This window comes from Mus pahari, chromosome 3 (assembly GCF_900095145.1).
Source record: "Mus pahari chromosome 3, PAHARI_EIJ_v1.1, whole genome shotgun sequence".
Classification (NCBI taxonomy): Eukaryota; Metazoa; Chordata; class Mammalia; order Rodentia; family Muridae; genus Mus; species Mus pahari.
In genome coordinates, this window is record NC_034592.1 from 4,054,846 (window position 1) to 4,072,516 (window position 17,671).

The window sequence follows — 17,671 nt, forward strand, 5'->3', positions numbered from 1 at the left end:
AAAAAAAAAAAAAAAAAAAAAAAAAAAAAAAAAAAAAAAAAAAAAAAAAAAAAAAAAAAAAAAAAAAAAGAAGGTTAATGAAGATGGGGTATCTTCAAGGATTTGAAATCTGGAGAGATATCTCAAGTTGTGTCTGTGCCAAGTTCTATATGGTTAAGAATGATTCTGATGCATCATCTTCGAGGAGAAAGTACCCTATGAATTCTAGGCCTTATCATAGAAGAGAACCAAGAACTATTCATCTGCACTTTCTAATTCATCTGCACCTCTGGGAATTATCTTACAGGAACCCAGTGGGTAAGAGAGATGGCTATGTCCTTCCTGTGCCTTTAATAGTTAGAAACAAACTCCAGTATCACAACACCTCTCTCATGTCTGTGGACAGTGGTGAAACTTTTCCAACAAAGCTTTCTTAGTTAGTCACCGAATAGATGACTCACTTGTACTGTGATGAAACATACAAAACAGATTCAACAACTAAGGACACATAGTGTATCACCTTTAATGAGCCAGAGTTATATGTGTAGTCAACTCCACTTTGAACATATTGTATGGCATGTATTTTCTTTAACAACTGGAGCAGGGGCTGTCCCAAAAGCTGTTGCCTGTACATGGGATATGCTCTCTTGCTGGACTGCCTTGTCTAGCCTCAGTGGGAGAGGATGATGTGCCTAGACTTTCAGAGACTTGATGTGACCAGGTTGGGGGCATACCCAAGGGGACTCCCACCTATTCAGAGGAGGAGAGGGAATTGTGGGAGGGGGTGACTGGGAGGGAGCAGTAAGCAGGATGTGAAGTGAAAAGTAAAAATAAATAAATAAATAAATAAATAAATAAATAAATAATAAAATACTTCTATTTTTGAGATCCTTCTATAGCTGTTGGTTAAGTGAGCACTAAACTGAAGAACATATTTGATTGCAGTCTAGGTTCTTGCTCAAGTGATTCCACACTCTGAAAACTTCATGGCCACCATCAATATACTCGATCTGTCATAGACTTACCAGAAGTGGACCTATGTACAAGTTTGTCAAAGTAAAATTCAAATAGGAATAAAGAATTGTAATTAAACAGCAGCCCTGATAGAGACCAATGGATTCATATAGACCAAATTACTTCTAAATTGCCATTTCTTTGACTTTCAGTTTGTAGCAGTCAATCTTCATTGACAAAAGGATATTTATAGCTGTCATCAAGAGGGCAAAGCATAGCCAAGGACAACAAACAATAACAAAATAAATACGACTAATTTGCATAGACAATAAGAAAAAGGGGTGAGAATGAGAGAGGCAATGGTGACTTGTGTCTTCTCCAAGAGGAAATGGGCTTTTGTTTTGTGTTGTTTTTTTTCCTACTGTACAAACAGGGGACCTAAGACCTAACTTGTTTTGATCACTTTTTGGTTCCTACTGTTGTGGACTTTATGAGAACTGGAGTTGGATAAAGGGCCCAGGAAGCTCTCTGCCTGGGTTTCTGCTATAGCTGCTGACCTGTTTTTTGGTTGGTTGGTTTTGGGTTTTGTTTTTTTTGTTTTTTTGTTTTTTGTTTTTGTTTTGTTAGTTTTGTTTTTTGGTGGTGGTGAAGCTGGAAGGTGTCTGTTTTGGTAAATCTCCATCCCAAATAAGCCATAGCAATCAAAACATGACTCAATTCATATGAATACATGCTGTGTGCCTTGATTAGGCAGATCTACCACTACACTACCATCTTCCACAGCTTATGAGACCCCTTAGAACTTGCAGTTTCTCCAGGTGATGTGCTTCTTCCTTCTCTGCATCCTCTCCCTCTTCTACTTTCCTCTCTCTCTCTCTCTCTCTCTCTCTCTCTCTCTCTCTCTCTCTCTCTCTCTCCCCCCACTCCACCTTCCCTTTTATTTGCCTAATCACCAGCTCTTCTTTATTTTGCAAATTAAGGTGGGAAGGAGGTTTACAGGAAATCATCTGAGTGCTCATTCCTTGTTCACGACGAGGAAGAATGAATTAACATCAAATATAATTAGCCCAGGTCTATCCACAACAGGTGTCAGTCATTCAATGTGCAGAAGGCAAACTCAACATCAATGACTGTCCCATCCATTAGACAACCACTCTTTTAAACTTGATGTAAATACTCGAGGTACACAGATTGAGATGTAATGGAGAATTTAAAACACTCTTGGTAGAGCAAAAATAAGAGAATTACAGTCTTAAATCTGGCTGGCAAGAGGATATCAACCACTCAGAAGAAAGCTCAGGATCTTGGGATAATAAAAAAACTAATATTAAAATAAAAATAAAAAAAAAAAAGCATCTTGGGATAGTAAAAGGTGTAGGCATGGTGTATTTAAACCCTCACAAATATCCCGAAAAAGAGAAATGAGTCTTATTTTAGAGAAAACAGACTTGTTAATGTTTTTCAGTAGAAAGGCAAAATTTCCGTATCGATTTTGCAGTAATCTTGACCAACTTCCAGTGGGGTTTGCTAGATGTGGAGATGGATTCAAAGTATACATGGACTCTTCAAAGCATGGAAAGGCCAAGACAATAACAAGCTACATCGGTTGAGTCCAGAACACTTTCAAATGTGTTAAATTAGCTCTCCTTTGTCTTCGAGAAAGGGCATTTATCTTCAGGTTAGCAGATGATTTAAAAAAATTAAGTTCACTTGGCTAATCTTCTTTTCTAGGACCTTCTATGAACTTTAGTATAAAATCTTCCTGATTTGATGCCTGGAGACCTGAGGCTTAAAGCTTAAGTAAATTGCTCCTTGTGGAAAAAAATTGAAGTACTAGCGCAGGCAGTGCTCCAGAACATGTATTTTTCATCAAGGATGCATTGTCTCTTTGCTTTCTATTTAGCCCCATTAAAAGATGGCTAACTGTATGCAAAATAAAATGTAAGCGGATGAGGGGCCTGGAAAGGGTTAATGCTGAAGCAGACCCTCAAGCTGAAAAAACAAAAACAAACTAGCAAGCAAAAGCCCTTTAAAGCCCCTATAGGAAATTCAATGGGCTTCCTGTTCCTTTAAACTCTCCCTTTCCCTCCTTCTGACACTTTACCAAACCGCGGTGGCGGCTTCAGGACCCTGCAGCCCAGAGCCACCTTCCACCACCCTCGGTGCGGGTGTGGGGTAGGAGGGGTTTTTGATGGAATGGGGGCTGGGAGTTGGGGGATGTCAGGAACCTTAGCGACTCAGGTTTGGTCCCCCCTCCCCCCCACACACACTCTAACGGTTGCCAGACCAGCCCTCAGCAAGGGATGAAATGCTATTAACCCTTTAGTGCCTAGGCGGAACCCAGAAGATAGTGGGCGCTCTCTGGGGGCCTCATCCCTCTCCACCCGCATGCTGACACCCCAAAGCCCTGGAAGCCTGGAAGGTGCAGGCGGCGTTGTTCCCTCTGCAAAGGGCATGAGCCGGGTGGACGGATGGCGTCCGGGCGACTAGAATCTGCCACCGCCCCACACGCACCAGTCCTCGGGTGTGTGTGGCCGCAATGGTCCTCTGGCTTTCCCCAGCCAGTCTTCCCGGGCTTCATTTGTGGGAGACTTTTCTGGCGCCCCCTCCCCCCGAAAAGCTCAGCCAATGGACAGGTTGGTGCTGGCTGCTGGTTTTGGGAGGAGGAAGGTGGGAGAAGCCTGGAGGAGAGAGGGGGAGGGAGGAGGGCGGAGGGAAGAGAGGAGGGTTCAGCGGTAGATCTAGCAAATGGCAAGCCGCCTTCCCTCCCCAAAGTGTAGAGCTGGAGCGTGGGGGAGCGCGGCGGCGCCTCCGCCACCAAACTCCTGGGGCTCCGCGGCGTTCGGAGCCACCTCCCGCCTAGCCCGGAGGGGCTCTCTTACCAGGCTGTAGCCTCACTTTCCCGTTTTTCTTTTTCTTTAAAAAACACCCCCACCTCTCTTCTGATCACAGCAGCTGGTGCATTCCCCGCTCCCCACTCCGGAGCTGCCCATCCCTCCGGCTGGCGGCGAGGACGCGCGCTCAGCCTTGGGCGAAGCAAAGAAGAAAAACTTGTCGGAGGGGTTTCTCCAGCCTCCGCTAGCCTCCTTCTCTCGGGAACACCAACCGCCCGCCGGGGCCAGTCCTAAGTCTGGGAAAGTTCCTCCGGTGCTCAGCGCCCTCTTGAATCTGGAGCAGCACCGGCGCAGCCAGTGGAATTAGATCTGTTTTGAACCCAGTGGAGCGCGTCGCGGGCGCTCGGAAGTCACCGTCTGTGGGCGCCCGGGTGGCGCTGCCTGAGAGGACCCGGGAGTTTGCGGGCCCTACTGCAAGTGACCTTTCCTCCCCTCACTTGGTTGATTCTGTCTCAGCTGGGGGCTGCAAGGGTGACAAGTTGCGGTGAGAGCTCCCGAAGTTCGGAGAGGGCTGGGCAGTCTCTCCTTCGCTTCTGCTACCCGGAGTGAAATCCTAGCGAAACTGTCAGAGGCCTCCGGATCCCACCCAAGACTCACCGGCAGAGCTCTTCCGTGTCGCCCCATCCCCAGGGATAACCCGGGAGCCCGGGCCTCAAGGAAAGATTCGTTGAGCAGGGGAGGGAGGTCGCGGCGGCGGCATGGCAAGGTTCCAGAGGGCCGACCTGGCTGCTGCAGGAGTTATGTTACTTTGTCACTTTTTAACAGACCGGTTCCAGTTCGCCCACGGGGAGCCTGGACATCTCACCAATGGTAAGAAGTACTTTTCTCGATTGTTTTTGTGTGTAGCTGAAGATCCTTCCAGTGTCTCGGAACCTTCATCCTTATCCCACACCCACCCAAAGGATCTGCCCTTGGGAAACTTATCCTAGTTGTTTTTCTGGGAAACTTGAGTTTCTCAAATGGGGGAAGAGGTTTGCTTGATCAGAAGGTGTTGGAAACCGAGACTTCCCTGAAGCAATGGTGCTTACTCCACCTGGGCGCCAGGGGGTGGACCTGTCTACCCCATGTAGCCTAAAGAGGTACGAGTGTTAGAGCCTGCTGCTGCGGATACCTCTCTCTGAATCTTGGTTACATCAGGTTGTTTCCCCTCTGGCTTCCTATCCCTTGGAGCTCAGAAGCTCTTCCCTGTGCGCCGCGAAAGGGATGGATGGATGGATGAACGATCTGATGACAGTCAGGGATGGCAGGTCGCCCTGTGCCAAGGGAAAATGCCTTGTGGCTGCAGATCCCTCCTTCGGGCTACCCTCACTAGCTTTCTCAATGTGGGGTTACTAAGTGGATGCAGTAGAGGCAGCAGGGTTCAGGGATAGAGAAGAGGTGGAGAAGATGGGGACGAGTCGTGCCTATGAGGATAAGCCCTGGCCCCATTGTCCTCTGCCTGTCAGTTTCACAGACAGGCCCCAACATGCCAGCAGTACCTCAGGGTTCCTTGACACTGTCCATGGAGAAGGGCTTCCAGACACTTGCAATTGACCGCACCCCGTGCCCTGGTGACCTTTCTGGTTAGGTGTGTGGTCGTGAACAGTGTCTTCGTACTGAGCAGAGACTGGCCAATCCAGCTTTCTCCCAAGACCACTCTATCCACTGTGACCCCACAGATTGCTTCCCCATCTCTGCCCTTCAACCAAGAAATGAACAGGCAGGTCACTTCAGCCAAGAAATGAACAGGCAGGTCAGTGAAACACTGGGGCAGGAATCTGTGAACTCTTGTAGACTCCCAGCGGGAGTGAGAGCAAAGAGCACTTGAAGAGAAAGGGAATGGAAAACTTCCTGGTTAGGACAATCACTTTGGTACTGTTTTGCTCTGTACACCTCTCTGTTTAATTCAAGAAAGACTGGTAAATCGTTCTTCAGAAAATATGCATGTATACCCAGCTGTCAACCTTGAAAGTCACAGAAAGAATTCGGGGAGGTACACCTGGGGACTCCAGGTGAGGATAAATGTTTACAAAAACCTAGAATAAAATTTTACCACCCTGGGACAAATAGGATAATCCAAGTCGTGCGTTTACCCCCGTTGCAAATTTTAAGAGAGGAAAAAAAATACTTTCTTGGTGCTCCTATTTTATTAAGACTGGCTCCTATTTAAGAGAGAGAGAGAGAGAGAGAGAGAGAGAGAGAGAGAGAGAGAGAGAGATGGGGACCAGGTGAAGGGCCATGAGGACCACCAGATAAAAGCTGAGATTAAAATCCTTGGATTTTTTTTTTTTTTTTTTGTCACCTCTGGTCATCCACATCAATGAACATAAGTTCTTGGTTATTTATAATTTATATCAGCACATCACATTTCTGTTTATTTTCTTGGCACATTGCATTGGCTGAAAAAAATAACAGTTTTACTTTCTTCAGAAAGCAGCACTTTAAAAGATGCAGTAGTCATCCCGCAAGCTTATTTGTAGTAAAAGAATATTTGTAGTAAATGAATATTTGTAGTAAATGAATATGCATAGCAATTCTGCCAAAGAGGAGAGGGCATTCATCCCGAGTTTTTTGTTTAAAAACTTCTTTGGTACTGGAAGCAAATAATATATTTACAGCAAAACTACATAAAAGAGAGACTAGGAATTTTCATTTTTTTTAAAACTACTGAGTATATAATACACTGACACCCATGTTAAGTTTGCTATTCTAAGGCAATCCTGAGGATGAAATCCATTGCACACAGGACAGACCAGCTGGTGGAATGCTTTGGCTTTGGGGAGTATGGTATGCCTGTGTTGATAACATAAATACACCAGCATTTTAAACTAATTCACTATTCCTGGTGGAACTCTTAGAAACATTGTGCTCACAGGATTAGGGAGGGGGAATTAACTATTTTATCAATTCTTTAAAGATTTTGCTATAAACCAAACAACACTCTGCATGAAGTTTTATGAAATTACCTCAGAATTCAGGGATTTTATCCTACTGAATATATAACACAGAAGAAAAAAAAAAAACAAGGTAACACTCTATTTTCCACTATAAGATGACTTATCTGAAAATTAAATATCCTAAAATTACTTCAGAAGGTGAAAGGTGGCTTGCAACAATCAGGGTTTTGGTTTTTTTTGTTTTGTTTTGTTTTTGTTTTTGTTTTTTTTTTTTTTAACCACGGGCATTTTGGCAAAGGGAAAACATCTGATTTCATAACAGATTTGTTTATTGTGCTTTTTCTTTTATAATGCTGTGGTTGGTTTTATTGCCACCAGAGGGCAGAGAAACCACTAATTTCTTCTGTTCCCGTTTCTAATGTTTTTGTGTTCTAGAGACATGTAGTTCATATTTAATCTGTCATTTACTTGTTATTTTCACTGTGTTTTTCTCTGCTTGGATATTTTTTGTGCTTCCTTTCCAGTGAAGTGGGCCAGCTTAGTTGGCAATATTCCTGTTGATGTCCTGTGGCTGAAGTTTCTGTTAGCATCAGTATCTATAACAAAAAGTTATAACAGAAATAATCCATATGAGTGTTTCCTATAAAGCAAGTGTGGGTCAGATTATTGCATCTGCAATGACTCACAACTTTCCATAAGATACTTAATATAAAATTGAGAAAGATTTTTGTAGCTTGAGTTTGTGTAAGTTATATTGCCACAGAAACATGGTCTAGAGTAGGATTTTCATCCTTGGATGCCTGCATAGAAGCTTATAACTACTATTACATAATAAACACCGTTTAAAGTATTGTAATCGTATCATACATATATAAGTTGTCCATGCTTTAAGGAATGGATGTCACTATTTCTCATCCTTGAGAATGTGCTTGAATGTAATTGAAAAGCAGGATGTTGCAAGTGTCTCCTCCTGAAACAGGCCCCTGTAGAGATGTCGACAACATGTACCCTTTTTTTCTTTTTAAATGTTACCTCCTATTGCAGACGCACTATTTTTAAAGATGAATGAACTGGTCCACAGCTGTGATCTTGAGATTTTCCACTTGTTTTGAAGACCATGAGCTTAGGGCATGAACCAGTGCTCCACCCCATCACCTTCTGTATTCTTGAATTCTCACCAACTATTCCCTGAGTGAGGACCACATGTTCCTACTGTCTTGTCATCCTCTTGTTCTTCTTGTCACTAGTCCTACATATCTCTACCTAAACTTATGCTCTGACTTACTTTTTCCTTTGAAGAACTTTAAGGACTTTGTATGTCTGTTGGCTATGCTGTTTTCTCTTGTCTGTACTGATACATTTCCCTGCAGTCAGGATCCCTTGTCATCTTTTTGAATCTGCTGCAGGTACCATACAGGTATATAATAAATACTTGCAGGACTAAATGGATAACATTATCGCTGCAGTTCAGGATGGATTCTTTGACCTCAATATGCTCCTGGGAGACTTTTAAGAAATTCTTAAAATAAATTGCTTTTAATAAAGTAGAAATGGATATTAAAAATTATCTTCATAGAATAATAATTTAAAAGCAGAGTGTATGATCTAGGTAGGTCTACCAAAGTGCCCCAATGTTCTGGCAGATGGCTACTTGCCTTAAGCCTTCTGTTTTTATTTTAATTTTTCTTTGGCTTGTTTGTCAATGGAGTAAGTCTTTGAAGCCTCTGCTGTCCTCGAACTTACTTTTTAGACCAGGCTGGCCTCAATCTCAGAGATCCTTCTGTCTCTGCCTCCCCAGGGAAAGGAGTTCAACCATTACCTAGTATGACAATTTACACACACACACACACACACACACACACACACACACACACACACACATACACACACACACACATACACTGAAGCTGTTGTCAGACATACCAGAAGAGAGTATCATAACCCATTAAAGATGGTGGTGAGCCACCCACCATGTGGTTGCTGGGAATTAAACTCAGAACCTGTGAAAGAGCAGTCAGTGCTCTTAACCACTGAGCAATCTCCCCAGCCCCTAATAATTATTAATGATACTTATTTGAAACTTATTTGATTATATCTTCTAGATCAGAGATTGTCAACCTGTGGGTTGTAACCCCTTTTAGGGGTCAAATGACCCTTTCACAGGGGTTGCTTAAGACCTAAGTATTGAATAGGTAGAATTTAGAAGCAAAATCAAATGGCAGAATTCCTAAAAATAAGTGTGTACATTTAACATGCATTAGCTCGTATTAATAATTAGTAACACAGATATTTTATATTACTGTTCACAACAATGACAAAATTACAGTTATGAAGTTGCAACACACACACAAAAATTATGATTGGGGTGTCACTATAACATCAGGATCACTACAATATGGGATGAAAGCATTAGGAAGGTTGAAACCACTAGTCTTGACCTATGATTTATTAGTTCTTCCTTATTTGTGGTGTTCAGGGGTGGGGGGACCAAACCCAGGGACTCACACATTCTAGGCAAGTGTTCTTCCCACTGAGCTACATCCTCAGTCCAACTTATTACCTTACAAATACGGGGTTTCTAAAAGAATTCAAAGTTCAGTTTATGTTCAGCTGTCAACTAATAAATAGGCTTTCTCTCCTGCTCTTTGGGTATGAGCTTAACCTTGTCTTCATCATGTTTCTGTTGTGGCTGGTTCCAGCCAAACTGCATATTGAAATTTGGTTCCCAAGTAAACAGCACTGAAGCATGGTAGTGCCTTGACAAACACTTGGGCTGTTCAGAAGATGAGGGCAGTTTTCCAGGGAAGGACTAAAGAACAAGCTGTTGCAGAGTGACCCCTGTCTCTGAGTGGTTACCTCTTCTTTCTTTTCTGTTTCTCCTCCGTGCTGTGACAATGCAAGACAGACTTGTTAAAAAATACTTACTGCCAGAATGACAATTCTGTGACTACTTATTTATTATCTAATGCCAAGCTTGGGTCCATTCTCTGACGAGCCTGTAACTTATTTAACACATTCAAAGTTTTCTATGTCTACCATGTGGTTAGTTACCTCCCTTCAGTCCAGGCCAGTTTCAGGTATTCTGTTACATAAACAGAAAATGGACTAAGGCATCTTTTCTCACTTAAAATATCATTTGAATTTATTTGGAAAGTCAGAAAGAAGTGAATCTCATCAAATCTCTACAGTACATTCATTCAGTTATGTATTACGAACTTGCTTTTCCACTTACTCTTAATCTGATGAATTCCAAAGTTTTCTTTTTTTCTGAACACAACTCTCCACTTCCAAATTTAGCTTTAACTATCTCTAAATCATTGTATTCTGGACATTCTTTCTCTAGTGAGTGCCTTCGCTCTAATCCCATACAGTGATTCTAATCCACTGGGGAAACCAATAAGGAGTACCAGTCTAGCAAGGGTGCTTTCGTTTGGCCACCTCCTCCGCCACATACAGTGTCATGTATTGCCAAGCCAAACTAATAGAGAAAAGATGCATATGTAGAAAATACCACTTTGTGTTTCTAGACAGTGAAGTCATTTCCAATTTGAATGAAAAAGACAGCATGATTTGGAATGATTATCTAGATTTGTGCATTTAAACATAGTCCAAAGGCTTGTTTGAAAATAGCAGAGTATGTTCTAAGCAAACCTAAAGTCCAGACTTGACTAATTCCTCCAGCAGCTTACCAAGCAGCTCGAGCACCAATAGCTCCTCCTTACTCGATACATTACAGTGGGCTGTGGTCACTATTTCTGTGCTTGTACTAGAGCGTGACAGTCTTTTAGGTATATTGTGGTGAAGCTCATGCTGAATCGTTATACAAATTTGCTTCATTTTCCCCAAGGTTGAGACTCCATCAACTCAGAAAATATAACTATTTAGTATGTGCTTTTGCTTATTTGACATCTTAACCTTCTTGCAAGCATAGTTGAACACAACCCAGCATTACATGGGCCTTCTTCTGAGTGTCCCATCTCCATTTTTGCTCTTACCCTCCATAAACTGAGAAAGGACTCCATACAGATCATATAAATATAATCTACCTGCGAAACACTCACACCAAGAATATGTGACCTGGTTTGTGGTATATTGATTCATATTCTCAGTACTTATGGGGTCCTGATTTTAAATAAGCAAATAAGCAAATAAAAACTAATCCTGACCTTTTGATTAAAAGTAATTTCAACCCCCTTTAATTATTGTTGGTTTATGTCTTATTAGTAAGAGCTAATGCATGCTAAATGTACACAATTATTTTTAGGATTTCTGCCATTTGACTTTGCTTTTAAACTCTGCCTATTCACTACTTAGGTCTTGACAATGTGCACCTTTGACTTTTATTTTTTAATTTAGCATTTTAGCTCGATAAGTCCAAGAATCAAAAATTGATTGGTAATAAATGCCATCTAATTTTTCTTTACTTTTGGATATTGTTTGTGACCTTTCTGGTGCTAATTTTCTCCTTGTAGATTTATATAATTGTTCATGGCTAGATAGTTAGTACTGTTGTGAACAGGGTGGTCTGTATGTCCTTGCTTAAATCTCTTCTTGCCACAGGTAGGAGTTACTCATCTTTCATGTAGAGCTAGCATTTCCAGATTCCTGGGTCTGTGAATGATCATCTGTAAAAGATAATTCCTGTGGTAATCCCTACAAAGCTAATAAACTTCAAAGATAAAGGGAGGAAACTCATAATTATTACTGTGCTCATATCACACAGTTTTATATCTTCAGAATAAGTCTTTGTATCTGATGGGGCAGAGCTGTTCTTGTTCTTGCTCTTCAGAAGTTTGGGCTATGCTCGTAGGTTGTTTTGTTTTGTTGTTGTTGTTTCTATAGCCATTTATAGCATATAGTATCAGTGTTTTAGGTTTTACTAAATAAAAACTCTTGGAGTTTTGTTTGGAATCATGTTAAGTTTGGAGTCATTTGTTAAAAATTCAAGCCTCAAGGGGAGGTCCCAAGGCCTGACACTATTACTGAGGCTATGGAGTGCTCACAAAAGGGACCTATCATGACTGCCCTCCGAAAGACCCAACAAGCAGCTGAAAGAGTCAGGTGCAGATATTTGCAACCAACCATTGGGCAGAAGCTGATCCCTGTTGTTGAATTAGGGAAGGCTGAAAGAAGCTGAGGAGAAGGGCAATCCTGTAGGAGGACCAGCAATCTCAATTAATCTGGACCCCCAAACACTGGACCACCAAACGCACAGCATACACCAGCTGGTATGAGGCCCCCAACACACATACAGTAGAGGACTTCCAGGTCTGTGTTCTTTCAGAGATGATATACTTAACCCTCAAGTCACTAGAGGCCCCAGGAAGTTTAGGTTAGGTGGGGTGGAGGGGTGGGGCCATCCAGGTGAAGATAGGGGGTGGATAGGTGTGAGATGTGTATTTGGGGGAAATGGAATATGGAGTGTAAAAAATAAAAATAAAATATAATAAAAAGGAATATTATACACGCTGGTTATAAAAAGAGTATTTCTGATGAAGAAAAAAATTCAAGCCTTAAATAACTGGAAACTGTGAAGTTTGTTCCCTATAACTGCTAATAGACAGAAAAAATGCCAGGACAGCTGACAAGAAATTATTTATAATGCCCTCATAGCAGTGACCATTTTCTGCTCTATGACTGTTCCAAGGTAGAAGACTGATGCTCTCTCCTGATAACATTATCAAACTCACCACAGTTCCCACATAATTCTTAGAAAACACAGAGGGAACCACAGTTTAGCTCAAAAGCCAACCAATCAAAGTCATGTTTGTCTGACTCATGAATTACCCAAAGGAGAGTGAGCTCAAGGCAAACGGGAGCAGGGAAAGATGACATTTTATTTGTGCTATGTCCTGTGAAGATAATTATCTCTGGGCCCATTCAGAGTACTGTAGAAAAATTTCCTACATCTTATTGGAGATTATCATTTTAGATTATCATTTAGGTTGTGAGGTCAGAAAGGCAGTTGTCATATTTGTTCTCTTATTTGTGGATCCTAGATTTTATGGAGATACATATAACTATGTAAGACCTGAAAACACAAGTGATGCTGTCTTGGGAAAGAAGGGACCTAATAAGAGAAGGAAGAGGAGAGAAATAAGAGGACAGTGTGGGTGCTAGTGATCACATTCACACAATTATCACAATGAATCCAGTGTTCGGTACAGGCTGTAGACACCAATACAAATATTTGTTCATCATAGGAAACAATTCTGCAGGCTGGGGAAGTGATTCAGAGGATAGAGAGCGGCCAGAGATTAGATAAAGAACATCTGTGTAAAAGAGGTGAATGTCTACAACCCCAACACTGATTTGCTCTCTATCCAATACTGAGGCAAACTGTAAGAAGGACTGTCTCAAACATTAAGGTAGAAAAGAATGTTGACCTCCATTGTCTGCATGATAACCCATGGGTATGTCCAAGCACATACACATCTATGTGTAAGCTACACACACATTTACACATATGCACACACACACAGAATGCACATATGCATACATATAACACATGCATACAATACACACAAATGAATAGGTCTGTGAAAAATACTAAAAGTCCTTGGTGTTGATATTCTCCTAATTTATTATTTACTAGTTAATTTCAATTCTGAAGGAGATTTACATTGAAAGAAAGTAGACATGACACATTGTTCCCATTCTTAAAATCGTCTATTTCTGATTCTATGTAGTGGCAAACACTTCCAGTTAAAGATTCAGACTTCTTGCATCTCAGTAGCACAGTTTAAACTCCACTTCCTCTGTATTATGACACAGTGAACTGAGTGCAGCGGTAATCAGGAGTGAATGGTCATGCTGGGCAGCTGCTTTTATTTCTTTCTTATTTTGCCTTCCTTATCTTTTTAACATCTGTTGTTTATTTCAAATATTTTTAAAAAACAAGCATGATTCAAAGTCCTTCTGCAGATGATAGTCTCATTGTGTGGACATTGCAAAACAGCCCCACATGGGGAGCCAAATTTGTGCAGTCTCAGTTTTGTCAAGTTGCTTTGAGAAGACATTTGTCCAGCAGGCCCAGCCACTAGGAAGCTGATTGTTTTGTGAACTCTGTGCTGGGATTTGCCTGCCAGTGGCTTGGCTCACTCCAGCAGTGTATCTCACCTCCCAAACAGTCTTGCTGGAACCCAGGGGTAGCAGATGTTTTTTTTTTTTTTTTGTCACTATTGAACACAAGTACCTGACTTAAAGAACTTCAAAGAAGGAAGGATTTATCTGGCCCAAGGACTTCACAGGCTTTGGTGCTTTATGGTAGAGAGGGCACACGGTGGGGGGGGGGGGGGAATGGAACAGTTCAGTTTATTCCAGGCAGGAAGCAGAGAAAGGGGATTGTGGCAACCTGCTAGCTCTCCCTTTTTCCCCTTTTATTCAAACTTGGCTTTCACAGCTGTGGGGGTTGGAGCAGCTCAAATTCAGGGAGAATCACCCAGTCCTCTCTGGAAATCCCCTCACCAGCTTCCTAGGTAATCCTAAATCAGAACAAGTTAGCCATCAAGCCACAGGCACCCAGGCCAGACTCATTCCGCAGCTGGAAAGGCTTTTCTAACATGCACGTGGGAAAATGATTTCATGTATAATTGTTACATTAAACTAATATCCTAATACTGCTTTATATTTCCAAATCCATCCCATCCAGTCGACTTCCTCAAGCCTTTCAAAGTCTCCTAAAATTCTGCATGCTCTAGAGTAGCCTTTCATTTTCTATTTGGTCTTATGAGTTTTCTCTTTCATTCATCAATTCATTCATTCTCATTCTCTCTCTCTCTCTCTCTCTCTCTCTCTCTCTCTCTCTCTCTGATTATAAAGTACAGGAGTTAGAAGCCATCTAGGACTGACCTCCACTGAATCACTGACTGCAGAGGCAGGAAGCCTTCTGTGCAAATTTGATGAACTATAGAAACTTCCTAGTGTCCCTCTGGTGTAATGGGGATGTATTTGGTTAGATTTATCCCTCAGGCAGATTTTTGTTTTTATCTATTTTTCTACATGTTTTAGGCAATTTTCTTAGTCACGGTTTCTAGAACAGGATAACTTGGATTTGAAAGTCAGTACCCAAAATGTAAAATACAAATAAGAGGTTGGACAGGAGAAATTGGAAAATATATTTATAAGGAGTTAAACCTTCATTTAGTCTACAGCTGTACCACTGCACACATACCTGGTATCATTTGATCTTGTAAGCTAAGCGGGGTTGGGCTGGGTTAGTACTTGGATGAAAAGACATCATTCATAAAGGTGAGTTTAGCATTTTTTTTTAAAATAAAAGTGGGTTTAGGAATCGTGTGATCATAGCAGCCATGAAAAAAAATAATACAAAAAACAACAAAAAACCAGTGTCTAGTATAACATTTAAAAAAAATAATAGATTTAATTTCTGAGTTTTATAAGTTTGAATAACATTGCAAAGGTCAAGACATGACTTGATTTTAATTTTCTGTGATGATGTACCTCTGGGCCATATGGAATTTGTTTAACCAGCTTTCTAGGTGTCTAAAAGAGGTATCTAAATGCTGGGAAATATTCCTCATAACAAGACCTTTCAGATCTTTTTAGATCTAAGCTATTGGCTGCCTTTCAAACCCATTTGTTCTCAGCAACTGTTAAGAAGATCTCTAGAACTGTACTCTGTGACTGAAACAGATTCCTTCAAGGTCTTTAGTGGGAGCCCTTTGTCCATGTGATGAGTTGAGGCTGTCCTCCTTCCTGCACAGAGCCTCTCTTTTCTGCTATTCTCTTCTATTGTACTTGCTCATCCTCTGCTTTGTTTTTCCTGGAATGTTCTTCAAAGTTCTTACCATCCTCCACACTAATCTCGTGCTGCAAACATCTGATGTTTTTATCTGCTCAGTATCTCTTCTCTGTTCTTCTGGAATAGGACCTCCCATTGTATGAGAGTGTCCTCCAGCTGACTCTGTTATGAACTATAATATAGTGTCCTTCCCCAGAATGACCAGCATGTGTCCTACACTTCACTGTTTACTAAACCTTATATGCTATGGTTTGGATCATAAATGTCTTCAAAAAGAATGTCACTGAAAATTTGGTTTTACACTGACGAGTCTATTGGGAGAAGGTAAAATCTTTGGGATTGGAGCCTAGTTAGAAGATGAAATAGTTAAAGGCAAGTACATTGTTCCCTTTCTTGACTTCTTTCTTTCTGCTTCCTGGCTACCATATAGTGAACAGGTTTCCTTGCAAGCTTTCTACAGTGATGTATTGCCTTGTGTTGGCCCATAGAGCAGTGAGGCTAATAACCTGCATAATGAAACCTCTGAAATCAAGAGGCAGAATAAAGGCTTTCTCCTTGAAGTTTGTTTTCAAATATTTCATCATATGAATGGAGCGAGCACTAACATGCACATACCCTGAACTAATGCATTATGTCTTTGTTTCACACTGGTATAACTGCACTAGGAAGGGAGAGTTCGAAATCTACAGACAATTTTACATTTTTCAGTATTCTAAATCAGCAGATTCCAGTTTTGAGGTGTTATTGTTCTTCCTGTGGGATGAATCCTGGTAAACATATCAAAGTTTTCAGTTCTATTGAGCTTACTATAAATAGTTGATTCTCCTTCCATTGATTTACAAGTTCATGGGCATAGGAATCACATTTGATTTCCTTTTTAGTATTTAATTTAAATTCTTGACACTTTGTGCAGCACTGGGTATACAAAAGTCAGTCTATTTGTTAAATTAACTGTGTTGGTTCATCGGTGAGATCATAATCCCAGTGACTAACATAATTCCAATCTCAAACATCATGTGACATTCACCAATTGCATTCTTGCTATATGTATTAAATTATCTGATCCATCTTAATATTTTAATTGTTCCTTGTACTTAATTTGATATCTTCCTTTATTTTGCTCTGCAATTGAATCACTGTTTTATTTTTGCTACAGGTATAAACTTTGTAAGCACTAAAAGCTATTGAGAAAGAAACAGCTAACTGTACCATGAAAAATATAGCATTTGTTTTGGTTAGTCTTCCAGTCTATATGCCTCTATAAGAGGGAAGAGAGAAAACACCCAATCATTACTCTATATCTGGTGCTCATTTCATTTTCTTTATTTTATATTACTGTTTTATATTTCCAAGATCAGTTAAATTTTAATAAAATGAAAATTTTATAATTACATTTTAGACATATTAATTAGCAATAATAAGTTCTCAATATAAAACTCATCAACTTAATTATTAGATTTTGCTTTTTATAAATTCATTGACTCATTCCTTCATTTATTCAAAAATTTACAAATACGTTTTTTAAAAAGTAATAGATGGAAGAATAAGTTGACATATTTAGTAGAATCCAAGCAGGCTGTTGTAGGGCGACTACAAGTTTCTACAGTTTTCTGTTCAAGAATCATGGGTTAATGAATTTAGTTGCCATAGTAGTGCTATTAGGAAGTCGTGAGACACTTAGAGCAGAGTTTAGTGGGAGGTCTTCAGATCACCAGCAATGAGGTCTCCGTTTTCCTTTTATCATGGGCCAACAAGGTAAGTGTTCCCTTCTTACGTATTCTCACCATTACTACCAGAGGCTTGAAGGCAATAAATAGGTCTACCTGGTCATAGACATACAACTACAACAACAACAACAACAACAACTACAAAAATAATAAGCCTTTCACCTTTATAGTTTGAATATTTCACATACTTTTTATGATGAAAGAAAGCTTACTAACAGAAACTTAGCTATTTATGTCATATTCTTTAGAAATGATAGACTTCCATATGTTAGAATTTACATGAGATACATAATCTAAGTATGACATTTTCATGATATTATATGATATTCCTTCCATAAAGTTCAATTTGCCTAATTTTAATATTAGTTCCTCTTTTCTTCATCTGTATACTTCAGTTTAAACCGTTATTATCAATTCAACTTAATTTTATATTTTCAATAAATGAACAATATATATTATTTGAAATGTGCAATAAAT

General features: G+C 40.4%; 1 protein-coding gene across 2 annotated transcripts in view; it reads left to right on the top strand.

Annotated features, from left to right (window-relative positions):
- The first annotated feature begins 3,699 nt into the window (after positions 1–3,699).
- The window catches only part of Plxdc2 (plexin domain containing 2), a 385,031-nt gene continuing 371,059 nt past the window's right edge, over positions 3,700–17,671 (top strand). For both annotated transcript variants that reach the window (XM_021192904.2, XM_021192901.2), the window contains exon 1: positions 3,700–4,637. In XM_021192904.2, the coding sequence (XP_021048563.1) occupies positions 4,526–4,637 (112 nt within the window). In that variant the 5' untranslated portion in view covers positions 3,700–4,525. The remainder of the gene's footprint in view (positions 4,638–17,671) is intronic.